Below are 24,798 nucleotides of genomic sequence, written 5' to 3'. Positions count from 1 at the left end.
GTACACTCCTCCAGTATGCGGCCCACCCACCACTCCATCAGGTCCTGCTGCCTTCCTTGGGTTGGTATTCCGGAGGCAACACCTGACTTCATGGTGGCTCAGGACGGGGGCTGTGCCGCTGGGGGGGAGGGGCTGCACTACTTGGTCCCTGTTTGCTCTGTCGAACCGGGCATAGAAATGGTTCAGCTCCTCGGTTAATGTGACAGAGCTATTTATGGGTGATGTTGTCCCCTTGCAGTCAGTGATGGCTTTGATTCCCTCCCACACCCGGCGGGGGTTGGTGGAGTTGGAGAAGTGGGTCTCGATCCGTTCCTTGTATTTAAGTTTTGCTGCCTTGATGCCTCTCCTTAGAGCTGACCTGGCGATGCTGTAGGCAGCTGCGTCCCCAGACCTGTAGGCTGCATCTCTGGCCCGGAGGAGTGTGACCTGACCTCCGCAGTCAGCCACGGCTTCTGGTTAGGGAATGAACAAACCCTTTTAGTGACAGTCACCATGTCCATACAGAAAACAATGTAATGCATGACTGTAGTGGTGTAGTTATCTAATGCCGCTCTAGGATCTACCTGCGGCCCTCTGTCCTTGAAGGTACGCCATTCACTTCTATACTTTAAGCAAGTGGCTTGTCCTTCCGCGTTCCCGTTTTGCGCTCTGATTGGCCACGCACGTTTCTGGTCATGTGACATGTGCGCCAATCGTGGGACGGCAAGTTTTTGGACTGTTAAGCTTAGGCGCTCTTGCCCTGATTCCAAACTCTAACCTTAACCAACTGCGAAACCACTGCGAACCAGTGATAAACTAGGCGTTAGGTAGTTTGCAGGCTGTTAGACCCGGAAATAGGCGCAGAACTTGCCGTCCCACGATTGGCGCACATGTCACATGACCAGAAACGTGCGTGGCCAATCAGAGCGCAAAACGGGAACGCGGAAGGACAAGCCACTTGCTTAAAATATAGACGCGTCCCATTCAGTCACCTCGAAGCAGTCCTGGAGCTGGGATACAGCCACTCAGGCCAGACACTGACAGTCCTGGTTGTGGGTCAGACGGATTTGATTTTCTGCCTATACAGGGGGTAAAGGAAGAGCGAGATGTGATCAGACACGGTCACACGCTGCAAGAACAGAGAGACTCCGGCTCAGCTTCTTCCCCCAGGCCATCAGAACACTGAACTCTCCACTCACAAGTACACATGAGCACACACAGACACACACACACAACACTCATGCGGCAAATGGGGGACCCTGGTGGAAACAAGACGAAAGTCTTTCTCTGGTCTGCATCCCCTTAACAATTGTATGTATTGAGCTGTACTGCACTGTACCCATTCTGCAATCTGTTAATAAAGTTTTCATTCATTCATTCATTCAACCGCTAAAACAATAACTTACACAAAATGTCACTTTAAAAAAATGTAAAGTCACTTTAAAGGAAGGAGGTACTAATAGTATAGCTTAGATACATTAAGAGCTACAATTGTATAGTAGTGTATATAGGAACCAGTTTCGCAGGAACTTAGCATGTATTTTTTTTTTTTACCATGCATATCTTGTTGTGTCTTACCTATTTTATTTTTCTATGTTTATTTTTTTTCTATGCCTATTTTTATGATTGTATTTTGCACAATCAATGCGGGCATGACCAGCCGCATTTCACTGTATGCCATGTGACAAATAAACCTCTTGATTCTTGATTCATGGAAGACCAATGTGCATGAATACATTCGGCGACGTGTCTGGGCAGCCGCGTGATGACGTCACATTCTGCAGTGAGTAGATAAACAAACGGCCGCCTCGCCATCTTTAAGGCTTCAAGCGCACCGGCTGGTGCACAAAGAGGGGTGAAGAAGACAAACCTCAATATAAATAAAACACAACTAGTTGCCACCCAAATAATTATATATTGCATAATGAGTGACATTGTGGACGGAAACTATGGAGGACGAGTAAGTGTTAATAATTATAACATTTCAATATTTCCTTTCTCCTTTGACGTTGTGTGGCTCCATTGTTACACACCGTAGTGACGCTAAAGTTAGCATTAATTATTACGCCAAATGTATGATGTTATCTGAGCAAGAGGTGCTCTTGCTGCTAACTAAGCATTTTTTACTTTTGATTATGCCATAATATTTCGGCTCTAGCTGGGAATGCTAGAGTCAGCGCTTCTAACGTTAGCTAACTAGCAGCTAGCTAGCGTTACCCAATGTGCCAGAATACAAGACTCATGAAACATGTTGGATTAACGTTGCTTCTGAATGTAATGTGACGTTTAAAAGCACTTTCCTCTATGAATTATTGTGACGGTGAAGTAAAAAAGGTTATCTTGCTTTGTTCTCACAGCTAACGTTACTAGCTAGCTTGTTCCATGCCCTGCAGTCTGGCAGCCCTTGTTCCCATGAGCAAGGCACTACTAGCTAAAGATGAACGCTTCTTCCAGCCACTCTTCCCTCCTTGCTGCTTCTACACAGTGATGTGATTTTAAAACTAGCATTCCAGTTGAAACCTCCTGTGTTAAAACAATGTAACCACAGTGACTTTCACTGTTCATCATGCTGGCCCACTCTAGCTAAAAATGCATCTCCTTTACCTTGAAATGAAGTCTTATTGTGAGCATCTCTGTTGTTCTCCTGTTTTTAACTGTAGCATTTTATAATCACACTTTTTAACATTTTACCTCTAATTTTATAAACCCACATGATCTTAATTTTTTATTGAATGTTCTTTTTTCATTAAGGTTATTGATCGTGAAGGATTTGAAGAGTTTTATCCAGGGATGTGGAAGAAAATATCCAAGATAAAAGAAGGCTAATGAAAAAACGTTGACAGAGCAGAACAATAGAAGTTTGGGAAGGGGAGGAGGAGAAACACGGAAGGATGGTGTGAGATGTAGACGCACTTGGCAGTGTAAATGTCTAAAAACAAACGCAATGAAACCTGGAATCTTGAGGGAGAAAATCAGAAAACTGAAAAAAGAAGAACGAAGAACGGTAGAATTCCCGAGAGAAGGGAGTAGCGTATACAGAATCTGGAAGAGTGAATGTGTCCCCTAGGTTAAGTAAATGTGACGTTTATGTTCCAAATGTGTCTTTACTCTACTCTATCATGCTCCCCTTTTCTGTAGAATTGACCGTATTCGCATTGCGGCCCCATTTTTGCTCTTTTGTCACGCTCGGATTGGGTTCCCCACAAGTGGAACCGGGTGGGGAAAGGAACCCAACTTTGAGCGTGGCATACAAGCAGAATGTCTGTCTGCCGTGTGAATACGGTCCATATACTACACATGCATGTTGACTTTAACCCTTACCTCGGTGGCCCAGGTGGACACCACAGAATTCATATAGTCATGTATCTGTCTATGCATTTGTGACATGGGGTCATTTTGTAAACCACCAGTCGTTTAATGTCACTGTAAGCCAATTGTTTTCTTCTTCTGTCATGTTAAATGAAATGATAGAGCACTAACCCTTTCCTTCACAGTATATTAGCTGTTTTTGTATTTTCTGTATTATACTTTTTAATTTTTTTTAGAAACATGTGTTTGTGTGCTATGTACTAGCCCTTTCACTACCACACTACAGAAGGTTAACCTTTCACTACCACTGTGGTAGTGAAAGGGTTAACCTTCTGTAGTGTTGTTGTGAAAGGGTTAACCCTTTGGTAGTGTGGTAGTGAAAGGGCTAGTGTGTTTTGGTGAGTGTGTGTGAGGCAGCGTTTATACGTTTTATGAGAGTCAGCGTCGCTAACGCGCTCCTGTGGCAATAGGAGTCTCGCTCCCGGTCTAAATCGGATCGTGGGAGTCCAGCTCGGGTTAAGAACAGGAGCAGGACCGGCTCCCCGAGTCCATCCCGGGCCTCCAAACACTCTGAGTCTCGATCCCGGTCCAAATCTAGGTACGTTACGGTGTTCTGTTACGTTACTGTGGAAAAGTTGTTTTTCTGTTTATTTTTTTCTCTTCTAAATGAAGCTACCTAGAGGGGTGCTGATCTGGCGTCAGTGACTACGAATGCTTGTCTTCATGGCCTTAACCCAACCCTCTGTAGTGTGATAGTAAAGGGTTAACCTTCTGTAGTGTGCTAGTGAAAGGGTTAAGATGCTGTCGTGTGGCAGTGAAAGGGTTAACACTTTGAATGCCAGCCATTAGCCGCAGCCGCCTGTTGCGACACCACCAGTAGATGGATAGGGATCCGTCACCTTGTTTGTAGAGCTATAACTATATTCTACGCTACAATTAAAAAATCAAATGCATATGATGGGTATTATGTTTCATCATGAATGCATGAAAGGGGGGGGGGTGTCGTTTTTGATGCTTTGATCGCCATCAACGGCATACGTTGTGGACTAACATTAAACACGCATGGTCGGATCGCATTGAAAACATGCATGGATCAACGCAAGATTGATATCATATAGCCCTTACCTTGACTAGGATGTACCCCAAAAAGAATATTCCAATTATCTGATCGCCATCTTAACTTCGCATGTGTTGGACCCTATTTCTCATGGGATATGACGGCTGTGTCTTCCCCTCCATTTTACAGTAGGGGGAGAAGGCGACAATGCCAGGAAGGGTTCATATTCAGTCAGAGTACTGATCAGCATCAGTCTTGCAACCGATTAAAGTGTAAAGAATTGTCGGAAATGGGTTTTAAGCCATAAATATTGGATCCGATTTCTTTTTCTATAAAAAACAGCATTTAAAAGTGAATTGTATCCTTTTAAATGCCCTTCTAAAATGAAAAAGAGTGCTTGGAAAAGTACTTGAAAGTCCTTGAATTTCATTTAGCAATGTCTGTGGGAACCCTTGGCTGGGTATCGCAATACTTTTCTAGTATTGGTGTAATCCTAGTTGTACCTAGGGATGGAAATCGAGAACCAGTTCCAAATATCTGTGCCGGCTGGCGTGTTTTTCAAACGGTAGTGCATCTGAAAACGTCATCTTCCTCTCACTGCTTCGTGGCGGGAGAGGAAGAAGAAACGGTCCCAAAGTGTGGCTTCATTCCACGAAGAAGGATGACAACAGTGTGCTAGTTGTAATGTCTGTTATATGCATTCTGAATATTTCACATGGTTTGAGTACTTGCTTATTGCCACAATAACGATACCAGTTGCTCTTTCTCGCCTGCAATTTCACTCGGACAGTGACACGCAAGCAGCAATGAACATTTCAGCATTCTCCCACCTGCCTTCATTCTCTTTATTGCCATAAAAGCATAGGCCGCTTGACGGTGCCTTCTGGTTGCTGCTCTCTTGTTAAACGAGCTACCGACTAGGGTCGGGTACCGAACTCGGTACAGCCATATGAAATCCGTTTTATTTGTTTCCAAATTCCATTTTATTTGTTTCCAAATTCCGTTTTTTTCCGTTTTAATATTTCAGAATTCTGTATTTTGCTTTGTACGCTCATTTTACCATCAGAAATAGTGTCTAATAAGTGGGAATGAATAAATGTCCACAATTTAATAAGATATAACAGTCCATTTAATAGGGCTGTCTTAAATACTTCGAAGCTTCGTTCGATGGGCATGGGATTCGAATATGAAAATAAAATTTGATTATTAAAAAATATAAATGATATATATATATTTTTTTCCAAAATCAACTCTGCCTCTCTTTGTTAATTACAACAAGCAATGCTGTTTGTTATTTAAGATGAGGTCGGACTCGGCACTGACAGATTTGTGTTCATTGTGCTGCTTTTATAAAGCCTCAAATGACGGCTTACAATATTTCATGAAAGCAAAGTGTTTTGTTTGTCTAAGATTTAAAAAGGTTTAAACTTTACAGCACTGACAAAGTTGAACAAAGTGCTGTACAAGTCCCACAACATAAATATAATTTTTTTTTCTTTTTTGTTTACAGTTTATTCCATTTTTATTGGCTCAATTCCGCGATTCTGTGATCGCGGACTTCATATGGCTCTATTTTAAGGGTACCGGCCGAATTACATCAGTACTACAGAGTACCGATTCACGTTAGATGAATCTGCACCACATTTCGGTACCTTTTACATGTTTAGTATAAGAATGTGTAATATTACTAGACAAGAAGGAGCCTTTTCCACATATACTGTATATATTACTGTCTTGGGTCTTTGGAAAGACCAGACAAGGTCAGAGGAGTTTGATGGTATTTACTAAGGACGGCCAGATAATGTTGATATTTAAACATTTAAAAACGTAATACATGATCATGCAATTTATTTTGTGTGCCGTGTTAACGACAATAAATAACTAAATGTTCTAAATAAATAACAATGTTGAAATTGAGAAGTTTGGAAGAAATTACTTTTTTATTACAGAGAGGTAAGCACTGAAAAGTCCCGATACCAGGATACCCAGCGGCCCGCCTGATCTCAAACCTACCGAAGTCAGCCCATGTCACCCCACTTCTTAGGGACCTGCACTTGCTCCCCATTGCTGCACGAATCCGCTTCAAGGCCCTTGACCTGGCATACCGTGCGGCAAAGGGAACCGCTCCCACCTACCTCCGGTCAATGGTCTCTAACTACACACCCTCAAGACCCACGCTCTGCATCTTCTGGCTGTCTCGGACCCACTTCTATCCGAGCTCCGGGAGGGTCATCAAGGAGAAGCCGCCTATTTTCAGTCCTTGCCCCACAATGGTGGAACGAACTGCCCACCACAGTTAGGACAGCCGAAACCCGTCCAATCTTTCACCGTCGACTAAAGACTCACTTCTTCAACCATTATCTGACCCTAACTAATCATGCACTTGTCCTAATAAACTAACCTACACTGTAGCACTCAACACTTTGATGAACATTGTTACTCGGCTGATAGAGTTGTGCCCTTCCTGATGACTTGTCGTACAGAACTTGTAAGTTGCTTTGGATAAAAGCGTCAGCTAAATGTAACTGGTACTGGTACCGGTTCAAATGTGAACAGTACCCAACCCCTAATACTGACTCACCCACAGCTGTAGGCTTCCTCTTTCTCACCAGGCAACTTTGTCAGGCAAACTATAATTGTTATTTCAGCATTCTAAATTAATGGATGTATAATCCACAATAGAAATATTCATCAAACGGGATACTATGTTTTTGTTTTTACGCAATGTTAACAATAGCTTCGTATTTGCGTGTGCAGCTTGTAATACATACAAAGTGTTAAACTATTGCGGTTAAATATGATATCTCTGCATCCAAATGAGGTTTTTAGCAAAACATTTAATACGGGCCGCGCTCGGTTATTACAATGCTCATTAAATGAAAGCGGAAATGCTTAAGGATGACGTATTGTACCTGTAGCCTATTATAACACGTAGGTTATGTTCAAATGTGAACAATGTCCACAGAGGGGCCTATATTTTTAGGACAACAGACTAAAGGAGGTTGAAAAGAAAAACGAGTATATATATATATTTTTATTTATATAAATATGTCCTTGCCAAAGGTGTGATTTTGAGGGGCCAGTGTCATCTTTTTGCTGGACCCAGGGGGCTTTTTTCCCCACACAGAAGTATCTGTATCATCGATTCCCATCCCTAGCCGTACCATCCCCCCCCCCTCCCATTGGGCAACTTAGCTGCTATATATTAGGTAATTTCCCCTCCCCTCTGACTAACTTCTCCACTCCCGTCCAACCATCGTCCAGCTGTCTGGGTCATATATATGACGAGCAGGTGCTCAGGAAGGCGTCATCGATTAGAGCAGACGGCTCTCACCCCCTAAATCCGGAGTATCAATTATTGCCCTCCGGCCAATGTTTGGAGACCCCTGCAGCTAAAAACAATAGATACAAATTCTCATTTATACCTACCTCCATTTGTGCCATCAATGGAGGAGGCAGGAGAGGGCGGCTTTGGGGTCGGTGTGTTGGATCTTGGATGGTTGTGGTTGCTTGTTTGACTGTTGTCATGATCTGATCCTGCGACAATGTACTGTACATGTCTGTCTGTGTTCTTCTTGTTATGTATGTTTGCTGTGTTTTTTTGGAGCTCCTATTTATCTGCTGTAACATGAATTGCCCAGTTTGGGACATACCAATAAACGTGACCTTCTCCTCTCCTCCTCCCCTCAGGTCTCCTCCTCGGAGGCACTCCAACCGTCGCTCCCGCTCCCACTCCCACCGCAGGAAGTCCCGCTCCTACAGTCCAGAGTGCCGCCGCAAGCGCAGCGAGAGCACCTCGCCCGGCCGCCGCCGCGCAGGCAGCAGAGTCAGTGGGGCGAGGACGGAGTCCAGCAGCGCCAGAGTAATTATTATTATCTCACCATTATTTAACCCTTTCACTACCACACTACAGAAGGTTAACCCTTTCACTACCACACTTCTGTAGTGTGGTGGTGAAAGGGTTAACCCTTTGGTAGTGTGGTAGTGAAAGGGTTAACCTTTTGTATTGTCGCAGTGAAAGGGTTAACCTGTGTTGTCGCAGTGAAAGGGTTAACCCTTTGGTAGTGGTAGTGAAAGGGTTAACCTTTTGGTAGTGTGGTAACCTTCTGTGTTGTCGCAGTGAAAGGGTTAACCCTTTGGTAGTGTGGTAGTGAAAGGGTTAACCTTCTGTGTTGTCGCAGTGAAAGGGTTAACCTTCTGTGTTGTCGCAGTGAAAGGGTTAACCCTTTGGTAGTGTGGTAGTGAAAGGGTTAGCCGGGCGATCAATTAAGAACGGATTCTATTTACAATGACGTAAGGATCCCTCGGAAGACGACGAAAAAATTATCAAAACACACACCAAATAAAATGACAAGGTATGCAAGACATGAATCGGAGCAGACTCTCTGTTTAATGTTGATCTGTGTTAACGTATTGTGTGTGATTTTTAAAGGTCCCATGCATTGCTATTCCTTGCACTATTTGGGCAACTTTACACAATTCCTGTGAGTCTATGGAACACATCTGTAAAGTTTATTTAAAAAAAAAAATGCATTGTTTTATATATATATTTTTTATATCAAGTACTCAAAAGCATAATTTCTCGGCGAGCTCCAGTAGCTCACCGCGTATCTCGGCGCTATTTCGGCGTCGGGGACAACCGTGCGCGACTGCGCGTCACGGATCTGGGGTACACGAGTTCGACTCCCGGACTCGCCGTATTTTCTCAGTGTCTTCCCCTGATCTATATCCCATTCAACCTGTTTCTGTCGGTCATGCTTGACCAGAAAAAGCGATAAACGCTAAAAAGAACCAGCTGTCTGGTCAAAGTTTAAAAAAAAAAAGCATAATTTCTCTACCTCAGGATTTCAGGCTGTTATTGGATGGGCTCCGCCCATAAGCGCTTTGAGTGACAGTCACCACTGCGAGTGGCAGACAAGAGAGATTGATGGGGATACTAATTAATTTTGCCGGGGGGGGCATAATCCCACGGGACAATGCGTTGGTAACTTGTTTCAAATGACAATATATACCCCTGTGATTATTATTGTACGGATCGGAATATGGGCGTGCGCGTGGGATCATGCACAAAGATATTTTGACAGTGATTATGCGAGTGCTCCCAACTGCGAGAAGAACCACACCAGCCCCGCGCGCACACACATTTTACACACTCCTGCTCGCGGTCCCTCTATCTCTCCCTCTCTCTCTCGCTCGCTCGTTCTCTGGTGTCTGTCGGCTGTTTGAGGAAGTAATTCCACTCGCTCTGTTCCGCTCTGAGCGAATTCCACACGCTCTGAGCGAATTGTTGATTGTGGGCGGTGACTACAACCACAGAGCCAATCAGATAACAATCAGCTCTTGCTACGTCACATTGCAAGTCAAATCAGAATGACCTAATTCACTGGTGGAGGAGATTGTCTTAACTGAATTAGAGGAATCCGCCAATATGGTAATTAGAGACACAGACCCATTGATACTAACCCCTATTGCTATAAAACAATGCTAAACACTGGAAAAAGCCATTTATAATGCAATGGACCTTTAATTAATTAATTGATATTTTTTTTGTATTGCGATGTGACATTTCATTGTCTAAATCAAAAGCGCTGATTTGTAAGATTTCCAATCGTTTGCGATGAGGACCGTGTAGGGCTGGGCGATATGACGATATTATTAGGGCTGTCAGTTTATCGCGTTAATTAGATTAATTAATAACATTTTTTAATTACAAAAATTATCTCATTATGAAAATTAACTCAAATATTTTTATTTTTTTATTTATCAATTCCATAAGAACGTAGAATAAACATTTACAGACCTATTTTTTTTTAAATGGTCCATTTGCATGTTCTTGGTATCTGATTCTAGGGACATCTATGGATCTCAGGGAATGTATTCCCAGTGTCAGAAATACTGTGTCTGTTACTAGGCTTGAGTAAATTGTAATGAACCAAATGAGAATATCAATTCAATTTTATTTTTTTATTTTTTTATCTTTGACTGTGAATAACGCCATGCTAAAATTGACCAGACCTGAAAAATCTAAGCAAATGGAAGATGATTAAACGGAAGGTTTTGTAGATACAGTACTGAATTCTGCCATCCGGACACATGCAATTTGAAATAGGATTATAGAATATAGAATATCAGGCCTAAAATGGTTGTGATTAAAATGCAATTAATTAGATTAATTAATTACAAATCCTGTAATTAATTAGATTACTTTTTTTAATTGCCTGACGGCACTAGATATTATATAAATATCGGGTACAGTTCATTAACGATACACTTTTTAAACATATCGTGGATATCGTGATGTTTTGCCCTTGCGTTAAGAGGATTGTCGTGTCAATCTGGTCCACACGTTCAAACTTTGAAAAGTTTCAGTCAAGCGACCTACACAACCCCGTCCCCACACACGCTACTGCATCAAAGTTACTTATGATTAACAAAGGCATTAGTTTTGTGGCATTAACGTTAGATAGTTGCACGTTCAATAACATCAGCATATTTACCCGACCATAGCTAGCATTGTTGGTCATTCATATCTCAGTTCCTTCCTTTGCTCAGAGAGCCTGTACTGAATTGTACCCATTCTGCAATCTGTTAATAAAGTTATCAGACAAATGTATAGAAAAGCTTTTATTATAACATTCGTTGCAGTAAAATCATCATGCCTCGTTTGGTACGCCTGCGGAGCGCTGGTAGTCTACTCGTGGGTGGCGGGGAGCTAACGTTATTAGCTCCAGTAGGTTTGTTATTGATACACTCGTGTAGATCAATGGCCGACTTCCCGGAAGTAAAAAAACGAATAAGTGCTTGCCGATTGGTGGTAAGAACAGCAGAGGCGGGTGCAAGCGGTGTGACGTAATTGGCAGAATCGACTGTCAATCAAAATTGTTCTGTTGCCATCTACCATGCATTGCTTTGGTTGAGAGAGATAGTGCTCTCTTATTAAAACTCATAAACAAGTCTTGAGCAAGACAAGTTAGTCTGTTAGGTTATGAAAGCCAGTGAGTATTGTATGACTCAGACTTCAGCAATAATCATGACTCGGGTCTCTGTGCTGAAGGTCCAGGTCTCTGTGCTGTAGGTCTCCCTGTGCTGTAGGTCCAGGTCTCTGCTGTAGGTCTAACTGTGCTGTAGGTCCAGGTCTCTGTGCTGTAGGTCTAACTGTGCTGTAGGTCTAACTGCTGAAGGTCCAGGTCTCTGTGCTGTAGGTCCAGGTCTCTGTGCTGTAGGTCTCCCTGTGCTGAAGGTCCAGGTCTCTGTGCTGTAGGTCTAACTGTGCTGTAGGTCCAGGTCTCTGTGCTGTAGGTCTCCCTGTGGGGGAAGCCGTTTGATGTGACTCATTTAATAACTCCCTCTCATCTCATCAACAGGGCCATGACTTCAAAAAAGAAACCTTCAGTCACGGTGGAGGTGGAGGTGTAGGTGCTGATGGCAGGGTATGTGGACCTTCTTAACACTTTGATCGCCAGGCTTGAATTCATAATTTACCATCCTTCGCCAGCCCTATTTAATATGGAGAAGTTCCCCTTCTTTGCAGGGCTATAACTTTTTAAATTGTATTGCTAAATTGACATTACTATGGCCCATTCAACGTCCTATATATATTGTTCAGGGTGTAGCAACGTTATACTTTTTCATTCACATATTCATACTAAAATACGGTCTAAAGTATAAGTGTTTTTATCGTTTTCTGCAGCTTTCTCCAGAACGTGATTTATAGCCCCAAATGCATTATATTGATAATGAAATAGTTTGATAGGAATCTGCGCGAGATAAAAAATGTCAAATGGACGTGCTTCTAGAAGTTACTAAGTATGATCTGATGTTGACCGGATGGGGGGGGGGGGGGGGGTCGTTTATAATTCCGTGGCCAACGTTATATGATTCATCTAGTGTGGGTGATATGATCATTAGAGCAGTTAGTATCGAACACGTTGAAAAATAACGCTGAATCTTACCGTAGCTTCCTCGGGCCATTGGGCGATGAGCGTGGAACAGAAATGTTCCTATTATGGGATGTAGAAATATGCGATCCATTACCAGGTTGTATAATAGTATATACGCCCAAATCATGTTGTTTATCGAGTTATTTGCAACCGATCGATGTCCAGTGTATCAAGATGGAGTCCCGCTAACGATAGCGAGTGCCCGGACGAAATATGGGCGAGCACCACTTCATCCGCATCACTTCCTGTTTGGGCGATCCGCCGATCGGCCACCAGATGGCGCTCTTGAACCGTTGGAGAGTTGAGAGGGGCTCAACAGCAGATCTCAGGTCTCCGGGGGAGAAATATGATTTCGATCACAGATTTTTGAAATATTGATATCAAAGACTTGGTACGGCGTCTTTGGCAGAATGAGCATGACGGGGAAAGACGTCCTACGGCGTTTTTGGCGATTAAAGTGTTAACTTCAGGTTCGGGGATATAAACATCGTAAAAATAAGAAATGTAAAAATAAGCTTTATTAGTGAATATACATCCGCCTGTCTTTGAGCTCAAAGAACTCCCAACCCTAAGCATGACATAAGGGCAAGATGGCCCTTGTGTGACTATGGTCCACAGACTGGGAGATGATTTCAGGGAGGCTGTCACCTTTGCACACACCCCCCCCCCCCTTGTTTAACCGGTAGTTCACTTTGGGATAGGTGCAGGAGATGAGGGTCTTTATTGAGAATGTAGGAAGGCTGAGAGGGAGACAAAGTGGGATAGGTGCAGGAGATAAGGGTCTTTATTGAGACTGTAGGAAGGCTGAGAGGGAGACAGTAGAGGAGACTCAGGAGAGAAGGTTCTTTATTGAGAGTAGGAAGGCTGAGAGGGAGACACAGGAGAGAAGGTTCTGTATTGAGACAGTAGGAAGTAGGACTAACGTTATCTTTATGTCCAGTTTGCTACAGTAAGCGTGTTGAAGGGTCTCTACCGTCTTTATGTCCAGTTTGCTACAGTAAGCGTGTTGAAGGGTCTCTACTGTCTTCATGTCCAGGTTGCTACAGTAAGCGTGTTGAAGGGTCTCTACTGTCTTCATGTCCAGTTTGCTACAGTAAGTGTGTTGAAGGGTCTCTACTGTCTTCATGTCCAGGTTGCTACAGTAAGCGTGTTGAAGGGTCTCTACTGTCTTCATGTCCAGTTTGCTACAGTAAGCGTGTTGAAGGGTCTCTACTGTCTTCATGTCCAGTTTGCTACAGTAAGCGTGTTGAAGGGTCTCTACTGTCTTCATGTCCAGTTTGCTACAGTAAGCGTGTTGAAGGGTCTCTACTGTCTTCATGTCCAGTTTGCTACAGTAAGCGTGTTGAAGGGTCTCTTGCACAGCCCACTCTGGTGGGCCGTTTGATCCACACGTGTTTCCAGTCGGTCACAGCGGAACACTTACCCTTGCGTTTGACCCCGCAGGCGAACCCTGACCCCAACACGTGTCTGGGCGTGTTCGGCCTGAGCCTGTACACGACGGAGCGCGACCTGCGGGAGGTGTTCTCCCGCTACGGCCCCCTGGCCGGCTGCAACGTGGTCTACGACCAGCGCACCGGGCGCTCCCGCGGCTTCGCCTTCGTGTACTACGAGAGGATCGACGACTCCAAGGAGGTACGGGGTGTTTCACTGGCCTCAGAGGAGGCTTGTTGGCCCTCATTAAATTCAGCACTTATTTAAGAGTGCTAATTCCTAACTCTTTTTGCCATTGTGTGTCTTTTTTTTTTTGACTGATACAATTTTAACTTTACAGTTTTGCTTCTGTGTTTTTGGCCATTAGCAATTGCGCATTACATTCAGAAAATCTCAAGAGTTATTGACAAGGTACAAGTATGATTTAAAATCATACATTTTGAAGAACATTTGAAGTCTGATGCACTATACAAAGGTGTGGCTAGACGGCTAAGGATGTATATGATAATCATCCCCAGTCTCTGGGCAGTACATATTGTATATTGCAAATCAATGTCATTATTTGTGTTTCATGCTAATAAAAGGGTGATTTGTTGCCAGGCACATGAATATCTGTAGTTTTTTTGTGTACATGTGATGACCCAAGCACAACACTAGGTGTCAGCATTGTCGCATACATGAATCTCAATGTGGCCTACAGATTTCTTGCAAAGGGCTACTGTTTGTAATCCAGGTTTGCTTTTGCCATCACATTTTACCCAACAAGCGCATGAAGAGACCTTTCTTCCATTTCCTTTGTGTTGCTTAGGCAATGGAGCAGGCCAATGGCATGGAGCTGGATGGAAGACGAATCAGAGTGGACTATTCCATCACGAAACGGGCACACACCCCCACGCCAGGCATCTACATGGGCCGACCCACACAGTTAGTACTGTAGATGTTCATAGTGCCCACTGAATCTTAGAGTTAAAGTTGAGGTGTAATAATTTTTATTTTATTTTATATATATATATATTTTTTTTTTACCTACCTTTTCTCCCTGGCCTTTCCCCCTACTTAATCACCACTAGACCCCTGGCCCCCTTTTATCTTTGTTTTACTGTGGCCTACCTGCTTTTATTACAGTCACTGTTTTACTGTTTTTATTTTATATTTTGCATTGTAGTATTTTAGTTTTTTTATCAACCTGCCTGTGAAGCACTTTGCTGCCAGCTGCCGCTGCCTAGGAATGTGCTATACAAATAAAATGGACTTGACTTGATAGATCGTACGGTCTTCTTTCTACGTAGGGTGTTTGGTCCTGGGCTGTATGACGTTTGGTCCTGGGCTGTATGACGTTTGGTCCTGGGCTGTAGGCGATTTGTCCTTGACTGTAGGGCGGTTTAAACTTTATCCTGGGCTGTGCAGTATTGTTCCCGTGTTGTTGAAAAGGGCATGCAGGTTATGCGTGGTGGCATCAAGCTGGTATACCCAATATAATCTCAATCTACATGAGTAGAGCTCCGGACTCATGATCGGAAGATCACCGGTTTGAGCCCCGGTCAAGGCTGCTATCTGAATGTGGTGGTGTTGTTGTCCAGCAGGGGGCACTCTGTCCTCTGGACTAGTCGGTAACAATGCCCCTGTTACGGTGATAGGGACACCGTACAGCTGCGAGTGCCGTCCTTCGGATGAGACTCTAAACCGAGGTCCTGATTGAATCTTGGTTGTTAAAGAACCCAGGACGCCTATCGTAAAGAGTAGGGGGTTCCCTGACGTTCCTGGCCAAATTCCCAATCAGGTCTCTGGACATCAAGGCCACCTAATCATCCCTTCCCCTTAATTGGCTATTAATCCCTGTCTCCTGAGCCGTTCAGCCATTGTGTAGTAGTGTGTGTGCCAGTGTATGGCAGCCATTGAGCCTGCGTAGCCCAAGGTTGGGTGCTACCAGTGGTGGGGTGGTGAAGGAGGCAATTTCCCTAACCCTACGTTGTAAAGCGCTTTGAGTCTTAGAAAAGCGGCAAAGCGCTATATAAATGTAATTAATTATTATTATAAACAGTTAACTTAGTGGATGGTGAGTGTCTGCATGCAAAGATGAGACATAATTAATGGGTTATTGTATACATTTCTGTCAATGTATGTGTTGAGCCACCACAGATAATTATTTGTAATAATAACTTTATTTGTATAGCACCTTCATACAGGGGATGGCAGTTGAGTGCTTTACAGTAAGAAATAGGACATAAAATCAGTGTAAAACAAGCAGCAAGAGCAAAGGATGAAGTGGGATATATTAATCAAATCATGTCGGAGCCTCACGTTCCAATAGGCTTCTGTAATCTGTTACAAAACATGATGAAGGTCAGAGTATGCACCCAGCGGATAGTGGGGCATAGAGATAAAAGTAAAAATAAGTCAAATAATAGCAAGGGTAAAATGAGCAGACATATAAAATCACAGTTCTTCACATTAGGATCTAACATCCCAACAGGCTTCCGTGTTTATGGCTCGATCATCACACATAATGTAGACTATTTTAAAACGATAAGAGTAGCAAAATAGTGTAGTGCTTTGGTGATTTTAGATCACAGCGACTGGAACCCATACGCTGTAGCTTTAGTGATTTTAGATCACAGGGACTGGAACCCATACGCTGTAGCTTTAGTGATTTTAGATCACAGGGACTCTAACCCATACGCTGTAGCTTTAGTGATTTTAGATCACATGGACTCTAACCCATACGCTGTAGCTTTAGTGATTTTAGATCACAGGGACTGGAACCCATACGCTGTAGCTTTAGTGATTTTAGATCACAGGGACTCTAACCCATACGCTGTAGCTTTAGTGATTTTAGATCACAGGGACTGGAACCCATACGCTGTAGCTTTAGTGATTTTAGATCACAGGGACTGGAACCCATACGCTGTAGCTTTGGTAAAACAGTAATTGACTAATACAGATGTCCAGCCTCAGATATATAAAATAAAAGAGAGAAAAAACATGGGGAATAAAACGGAGAAATAGTGCAATGTCAATCACAGAAATAACCCATAATAAAGACACCAAGACTTGGTCTGTCTGTACGGATGTCCAGCCTCGGATATATAAAATAAAAGGGAAATAATAACATTAAGAATGGGGAATAAGGGCGCCCCAGTGGCAAACCACATAACGCGCTGAGTCGCGGCACGGCCGACCTGGGTTCGATTCCCAGACCCGTCGTTATTTGCCGAATGTCTTCCCCCCACTCTGTCTCCCGTTCCTCCCCTCTCTCTCTCTACTGGACTGCCCAGTAGTAAAAAGCGATACACGCTAAAAAATACATCTTAAAATAAGAAATAGTGCAGTATAATAGTGTAAAGTCAGTTAAATGCTTTGGTAAAGAGATTTTAAGCTGCCTTTTTAAACATTTCTAATGTATGGGCTTCCCTAATATTGCTGGGTAATGTGTTCCACAGTTTTGGGGTGTAGTTTACAAAGGCTGCATCACCGATCTTCTTATGACTCTTTCTGGTGACCTCGAATAGACCTGCATCTGATGATCAGTGTTCTGGCTGGTGTGTAGAGAGTCTGTAATCAGGGCTGTACAGTGCGACATATGTCGCACGTGCGACACTGACGTCAGTCTGTGCGATGAATGAATTGACTTCAGTAGCACTGGTGCCCCGTGGTGGCGCAAGCAAAAAAAAAGAAAGTGTGACGGTAAATTGAATGGACCACGGCGCCACGCTATCCACTTGGTACTTGTAGTCTCGTGCGATTAAAAACAATGTCCCGTCTCGCGTAGAGTCCATAATCAAACACCAAATCCCATAATCCCTAGCGAACAATATCCCCGCAAGTTGCGAGCCAATGTACAGTGACTGGGTGACTTCGACAAGATGAAGCGCTTTTTTAAGGTATTAAATCCAACAAAAGATCAAAGAGAAAGATCAAAACCCCAAACGAGCCCGAGAGGGACCACCGTTAATAGAAACGAGACAAAAGGAGAAGATTAACAAGATGTACAGATATAACGCAGAGTGGAAAAATTATTTTCCGTGGATATTTTTTAATGAGGAAGCGCAGCTATTACACTGGTGCCGGGAGACTCCGGAAAAGATCCGATCAGAGAATCCCTATGGGGTGGGTAACAATATCCTAAAAAGGGATAACATTAATAAACACAATACGTCCCATCGACACATTCTTGCCCGGGATGCCTTCAACGCTAAACAAACCCCTGAGCGGGCCGGCACCCTCTTGCACTCGCTGAGTAAACAGACGACCAGAGCGGATGATGCTGATCTCCGTGAGGTAAAGTTTAAGATGAATGTGGCATATTGCATCGCCAAGGAAGAAATGCTGTTCACTAAATTTAAGCCGCTAATTTTACTCTGTAAAAAGAACTCCATCGTATGGCTACTTAAATTCCCCTCCGGGATCAATAAAGTATTAATTATCTATCTATCAATCTATCTATCTAATAACGAGACAATATGCAAATAAAGTAATAATAATAATAATTCATTTTATTTATAAAGCACTTTTCATTCATGCAGAGTTCCTTGTACTTCTGATTAATGCAATAGTGTGTGTGTGGATCTGAAAAAGTGGCCAGCAGACATGATGCTGGAACTGTGACACGTGTGCAGTGCACACACACACACGCATGCACACGCACACACACACAAGCGTTTCCGTTAGCCGGTAATTACCGGTATTTGACCGGCAAAATCTGTTGAAGTCCGACATATTTCATCTCTCCGGTCTTAATGTCCGGTGAAAATAATTCCCTGAGTCTAAGCACAATTTGATTATTTGAATTGTATTAAAATAGGCTAAAATTAAATAGCCTATGCGATGAACGAAACGATCATTACATTTGTTTCCTCGTTGCTTCTAATAATGACAACGACGTTGTCAGCGAGAGCTTAGTGCTGGGTGTGCGAACTTTTGTGAAGCTGCAGAGCCATAGCAACAGCAGCACAATGCAGTATTCCAGCAGTACTCCAATTCAGCCATTTTCAGCCAATGTTGGGTGGGGGGCGCTGCTGTGCGGTTCCCAGAAAAGAGCCAATAACAGCTGAATGAGCTGCTCTGCAGCGCCATACTCTTTGCAAATAAGTCGTTGCGAGGTGGAGAGAGTCGTCACGCAAACCACGATAATGTTGCCGTCTCTCTGCTTTCTCAGTTCTTCGCTTGATATAATTAATACAAATGTCCAATATAACGGAATTCGTTAGCTCATAAAAATGTGATTATAACAGACTGCTGTTTAGTGTCGGACCGACTGCCCACATACGCGGTCTATTTTATTTCAAGTCAGCAGCAGCACGGAGTATCGAGGGACTTATTTTATTTGGAATATATTAATGACTGTATACGCAAAAGTAGCCTAGTTTTAAGTAATACTATTATAAATCTACATGCCTTGAGGATGACATTCTTTATATAGCCTGCCTATCAATTGTTTTATAGCTCAATAAACTATGACCGGAATTAATCTCATTTGTCCGGTAGATTGAAATCTTGCAGGTCACGGAGACCGGCAACAATTTTTTCTAACGGAAACCCTGACACACACACACACGAATAATTATAATAATAATAATAATAATAATAATAATAATAATAATAATACATTTATTTATTTGGTTCCACAAATATGTACAGGTGTTTGTATGCATTATATCTATTTGTTATGTTGGTTTCTAGGTGTTTCTAGGTTGGTTTCTAGCTTTCCCTGTAATCTGAGTCCACACCAGCGCTGCCTGGTCTCAGACTGCTTCATATCGGTTATATGGTTATGTCCTTGTTTTTTTTGTTTTACATTATGGGCAAATAAAGAGAGAATTTGTCTGAAAGCATTTCTTGTTAAAGTTTGGATTTTGTGTGCCCTGTATGCAAGATTCATGTCCCTTGCCAGTCACATACCTATTTAAGTAATGAACTGCACTACTTGTGGTTGTTTTTAGAGATTTTAGAGACGTTTTATACTCGTGCTACAAGATTTTGGCCTGTGCTACAAAACTATCAACCTCTGTAGCACCAGTGCTATGTGCAAAAAAAGTTAACGTACAGCCCTGCTGTAATGTAGCTGGGTCCTTGTCCATTTAGAGCTTTGTATGTGAGGAGAAGCACCTTAAAATCAATTCTAAAAGTTAGTTGTATGGGGAAACAAACTAGCACAACGTAAAGGACTTAAAGCGGGTCCTTTTGTAAGACTATGACTCATCAGGTCATACATAATAACCTGTTGGTAAATAATGTCTGTCTGTTGTGTCATCAGTAATGGTGGAGGAGGAGGAGGAGGAGGCAGCAGCGGTGGTGGTGGAGGAGGAGGAGGAGGCAGGAGGGGGAGGGACTCGTACTCCGACCGCGACCGCGGCTACGACAGATCCGACGAGTACGATTACAGGTGAGCCACTTCCTCTAGTCTGGACTTCAGTCTCGTTCACTGCGTCACTCTTGCTCAGAATCTGCAGAAATAATTTTCTAATTCCGTGAGGTTATTTTAATGGATAAGGAGTGGTGATGCACCGATGTGAAAATTGTGGCCGATAACCGATATTAATATTGCTGTTCTGGTCGATACCGATATTTACCGATGTCGATATCTCTGTATAGAAAACTCTTTTTTATGATAATCAAATAAAGAGCTATTTTCCAAAACTCATATTTTTTTTTACTTTTGTAACTTATTTTTAGAAATGACTGATATTTTGAAACTATTTAAGGCCAAAACATGTAAAAAGAAAAAAATATACCTTATTTAAATTTTTTTTTTTTTTTTTATATCTGCCCTATCTTGATATCGGACCGATACCGATGCGTGAGATCTTTGGCAATTCTTGCTGCGATCACACGCCGAGGGCCATAGATCAGCACAGCGGTGCCAAAATGTAACCGCGTAACACGACTCTGAATGTACTATTGCTGTTTCACAATATTAGTAATGATGGTAATACACATTCGTTTTTGCTGCTGTTCTAGTAGGATGCAAAATTGTAGCAGAAACATGATTTGATTTGATTTTTCGTGTCTTTTATTTATTTATTTTTATTTTTAAACGGACATATAAACAAACATGACAACACATGATAAGATATACAAGCATTAATTAACAGTGCATATCCAATGAAATTACCATTTAGTCAAATGTCTTATACAGGATATACCCCTAATACCTGTTATCTAAAAACCTACATACATATGCTCCAGCTCGAACCCCCCCCCCTCCCGGACCCCCCATTGGATAATCCAACCATTATAACTTGTTCCTAACCAGACACTACCATTATATGCAAATATGATTTGATGATTTTTTTTCGTGTCTTTTTTATTTCTTTACTTAAATTTTTATTTCATTTTCGTGTCTTACATACAGGTGTATGTCCAGCCCATTGGGCTTACAAGACACATAAACTAAGTATATAATGGTATACTTGACATTGACAATAAGTTATATAGACCAAGATGGCCACAAAAAAAATTAAACAAAATAAAACTTAATATAACAAGCTGTAAACAATGTATGTAAACAAAGAAACAAGAGGAATTCATATACAATTATATAGGATAGTGTGTTTTGTCTCAAGTGCCATGCTTTCTCCAAAAATTCTGAAACTGAAGATCTCCACAAAAAAAGAACTAAACATACAAGTAAACAAACGGTGTTGTAGATTAGGAGTGGGATTTTGGCAACTCATCGGAACATAGCTGAACCTAACTGTGGTGTAATTGTAGTTTTTAAGAATCCCATCCAATCTTTTTCATAGGGATTCCTTCCTTCCACCTGTACCATCATTTTACTGGAGACTTGAGTTGTATTGATGTTAATATTACACTGTTGGCTAAAATATGAATTTCTCTCTCTCTCAGCAGTCGCAGGCGCTCTCCCTCGCCCTACTACAGTCGCTATAGGTCTCGCTCGCGGTCCCGCTCGTACAGCCCACGTGAGTGTAAAGGAGGACACACACACACCTAGGCCGTCTTTATTACTAGTGTAGGGTGTTTGGTGGTTTGGCTGTCCCAGGGGGGTTCACATGCCTTTGAGCGATGTTGTACTTATTTGATTTTGCCTAATTAAGTCTGCACATTTACATTGCACTACTTTTATTGTCTTTTATACCTACTTATGTCTGCAATTTATGCATTGTTTTTTATTATGTCAATTGTGTGCTGATTTTATTTTCATTTGATACTAATTCCTGTGGGGCACTCTGGACTGCGGTCCATGTGTGAAAAGTACTATAGATGGTTATTAATATTTATTAGTTATATTGTAGAAATGTGTGCATTGAAATATCTAAATCTCGACGACATTGAAAAAGAGGGTGACCTCAATTGTCCTTTCGAGAATAAATAACGGTTTGAATTCATGTTGTGTATTATAGCCCCTCGGCCACAAGGCTCTGAGTTTGACTGCTGTTGTAGACACACTCCCAGACTTGTTCCGCTGCTTTTCTCTTCCCCCGAGAATACGGTTAGAAACACCGCTCCGTGTCCGTAATTCAAAACTCCCTCAATCTCAGATCCAGCACCTGGATGTGCTTTAAAATACTGCCCGTGTGGACTGAGGCAAGAAAAGAAGCCTATTTTATTTTGGTCCTGGAATGACCTCCAGACACGTCTCAAATTGACCTCCGATCTCCTTGTATTGTTTCAAACTAAAGCTAAACGGAAATCCTTGCCACCTGCTGCTCCTGCTTTGATGTTCAATTACAAATTTTGGTTGAATGTTATTGTTTTATTGTGCTTGTATTTTCTTAAGCTGAATTTTACTTCATTTAAAATTTCGGTTGTATGGTAGTCTACTGTATGTGTATTGTGCCTTGTTATGTATGTATTGTCATAATTTGTGCTTGCCTTCTTGGCCCAGATCACCCTTGAAAAAGAGACCTCTGTCTCAATGGGTTTTTATTTCTAGTTAAATAAAGGTTTGATGATGATGATGTTCTGATATCTGTTCTGTTTCCCCCTCTCTCCAGGACGATACTAGCGACCCGCTCCCTTCAGCGCTCAGATCTCGCCCCCCACCCCAGGAGTTTCTAACGGAAGGGAAAGCATTTTGGGAAGCTTTTTTTTTATAGCAAAAAAGAAAACTTCAGAACTCTTCAGGTTTTGTGACCAGAGGAGGCCTTTTTGTTTACCTGATGTAGACGTCTTAATTTCTAGAATTTTTTATTCTTTCACGCGGAGTGTGTTGAGCGTGTGGTGAAGACCGGGCCGTCGACACAACGTGTTGCTTTGATTTCTAAACCTGCAACATTCCCTCCTTTATTTTTATTTTTTTTGCTTCCTTTTTTTCAGCCAACAAGTGTTCTTTTGAAGTGATGGATAATGGACGATTGTTCTCTTTAATTTACCGCATTAGTTCTCTAGCAATAATTGAGCCCTTCTGGTGGCAGGGGAGGGGGGGGCAACACTTTATTTGACATGTAAAATACGTAGACGCTCCATGAAGAAGTAAAATCTTTTGTAAATGTTAGTTACCACTTGGGTGATTTAAAAAAAAGTATCCTGAACTAACTTTTATAGCTTCCTGGTAAACGAGACTGTATGAAGTGTTACTAAAGGCCAACGCTCTGGTCTACACGCGCATTCCGAGTCGCATATCTTCGAGTTGAGGAAGTCTGTATTTTGAGTATCTCCCAGATATTTTTATTTTCATTTTATTATATTTTTGTTGTGTCTTTGTATTGAAATGTGTGTATATATATATATCCCAAAAAAACTCGAATGTGTGGTTGTGTCTGATTTTGGCAACGCATGGAATTGAAACGGGGCTAAATTTTAAGGTAAAGAAGTCGAGTCTGGGAGAGTTGGTGCACTGCAAGAAATGTCCATAAATGATTTCATCTTTTTTTTGTATCAACATTGCTTTTCTTGTAACAAATGGAACTTTTCTAGCAATGGAGTGCGATTATTGTATTTATTCCAATGCATTCTAACATGGGTTACTCAGGAGTGAGATTATTGTATTTATTCCAATGCATTCTAACTTGGGTTACTCTGGAGTGAGATTATTATATTTATTCCAAATTTCCAATGCATTTTAAATTGGGTTACACTGGGAATGATAGTCATCACCTGATAAGGGCATCTCACAAGACTTAATTTCAACATCAATAGACAATTTAAAGTCTTGGTAAGAATGTCTCTCCCGAGATGTTTCATCAATAATGAATTAACTGTTAGAAAGACACTGGTGCACAATGCAAGGACTGAGTAGGTTGTCCGTTACAGAGTTCCAAAAAATTACTTTCTAACGTCTAGCTCTGTTTTTCAATCTAGATCCACCATGTCTTTTATAAATATTTGTAAAAGATCTGCATCTGAATATGCTTATCGAAATATTATTGAGCCTATTATCTCAAGCTGTTAATTACATTCTACAGTAATATCATTTAGGTGTTTGTATTTACTATACATCTACATCTGATGTCTTTAACCCTTTCACTACCACACTACAGAAGGTTAACCTTTCGCTGCCACAACGGGTTGAAAGGGTTGACCTGTAGGGTGGCAGGGAAAGGGTTAACCTGCTGTATTGTCGCAGTGAAAGGGATAACCCTTTGGTAGAGTGGTAGTGAAAAGTTTAAGCTAACTTTTTAGCTTTCTGCTATTGATTAGACCTGGCAAGTCAAAATTGGTCCATCTTCCCCGTTTTCAACTGAAAAGTGTTTTAGGGATTGGCTCAACAAACTATTATTTGGAAAAGCCCACATTACATTTAGTAATTTAGCTGCTGCTTTTATCCAAAGTGACTTACAAATTGTGAACAGGAGGGGTCGCCTCTGGCAGCTAAGGGTCAGTGGTATTGTTAGTCAAATAGTGTTGAGCTTGAGTGTTGCATAGTAGTATAAACATATTAGCACGATAGGTAGTAGTATAAGGTAAATTTTTCTTTTCAGATATTGATTGATGGGGTGTTATTTGTATCTGATCATTTAAAATTGTATGCACATTAAAGGCATAATCAGTGATTCAAATAAATGTAAAGCCCCATCACCAAAAATATTAATGGAGACATGTTTTCATTATGTAGCTGATTGACTTGATACTAGGACTTAACACTAGACACTAATTTGTTTGTCTTGTGCCTGTAAAAGGTTT

At 41.9% G+C, this 24,798-nt stretch overlaps 1 protein-coding gene across 2 annotated transcripts; it reads left to right on the top strand.

Moving 5' to 3' along the window:
• Positions 1–1,791: 1,791 nt before the first annotated feature.
• On the top strand, positions 1,792–23,503 carry tra2a (transformer 2 alpha homolog). Of its 2 annotated transcripts, XM_084312828.1 has the most exons (10): positions 1,806–1,939; positions 2,731–2,983; positions 3,759–3,886; positions 8,036–8,207; positions 11,710–11,775; positions 13,729–13,917; positions 14,525–14,640; positions 19,970–20,098; positions 21,562–21,635; positions 22,671–23,503. In XM_084312828.1, the coding sequence occupies exons 2-10, from the start codon at positions 2,924–2,926 to the stop codon at positions 22,679–22,681; spliced, it is 945 nt and encodes a 314-aa protein (XP_084168954.1). In that variant the 5' UTR covers positions 1,806–1,939; positions 2,731–2,923; the 3' UTR covers positions 22,682–23,503. The 2 variants fall into 2 exon arrangements, with proteins under 2 accessions (XP_084168955.1, XP_084168954.1); XM_084312829.1 differs by lacking the exon at positions 2,731–2,983 and having other exon boundaries at positions 1,792–1,939.
• Positions 23,504–24,798: the final 1,295 nt, after the last annotated feature.

This window comes from Notolepis coatsorum (genome assembly GCF_963971535.1).
Source record: "Notolepis coatsorum genome assembly, chromosome: 4".
NCBI classification, from domain to species: domain Eukaryota; kingdom Metazoa; phylum Chordata; class Actinopteri; order Aulopiformes; family Paralepididae; genus Notolepis; species Notolepis coatsorum.
This window is presented reverse-complemented; position numbering and strand designations above follow the sequence as displayed.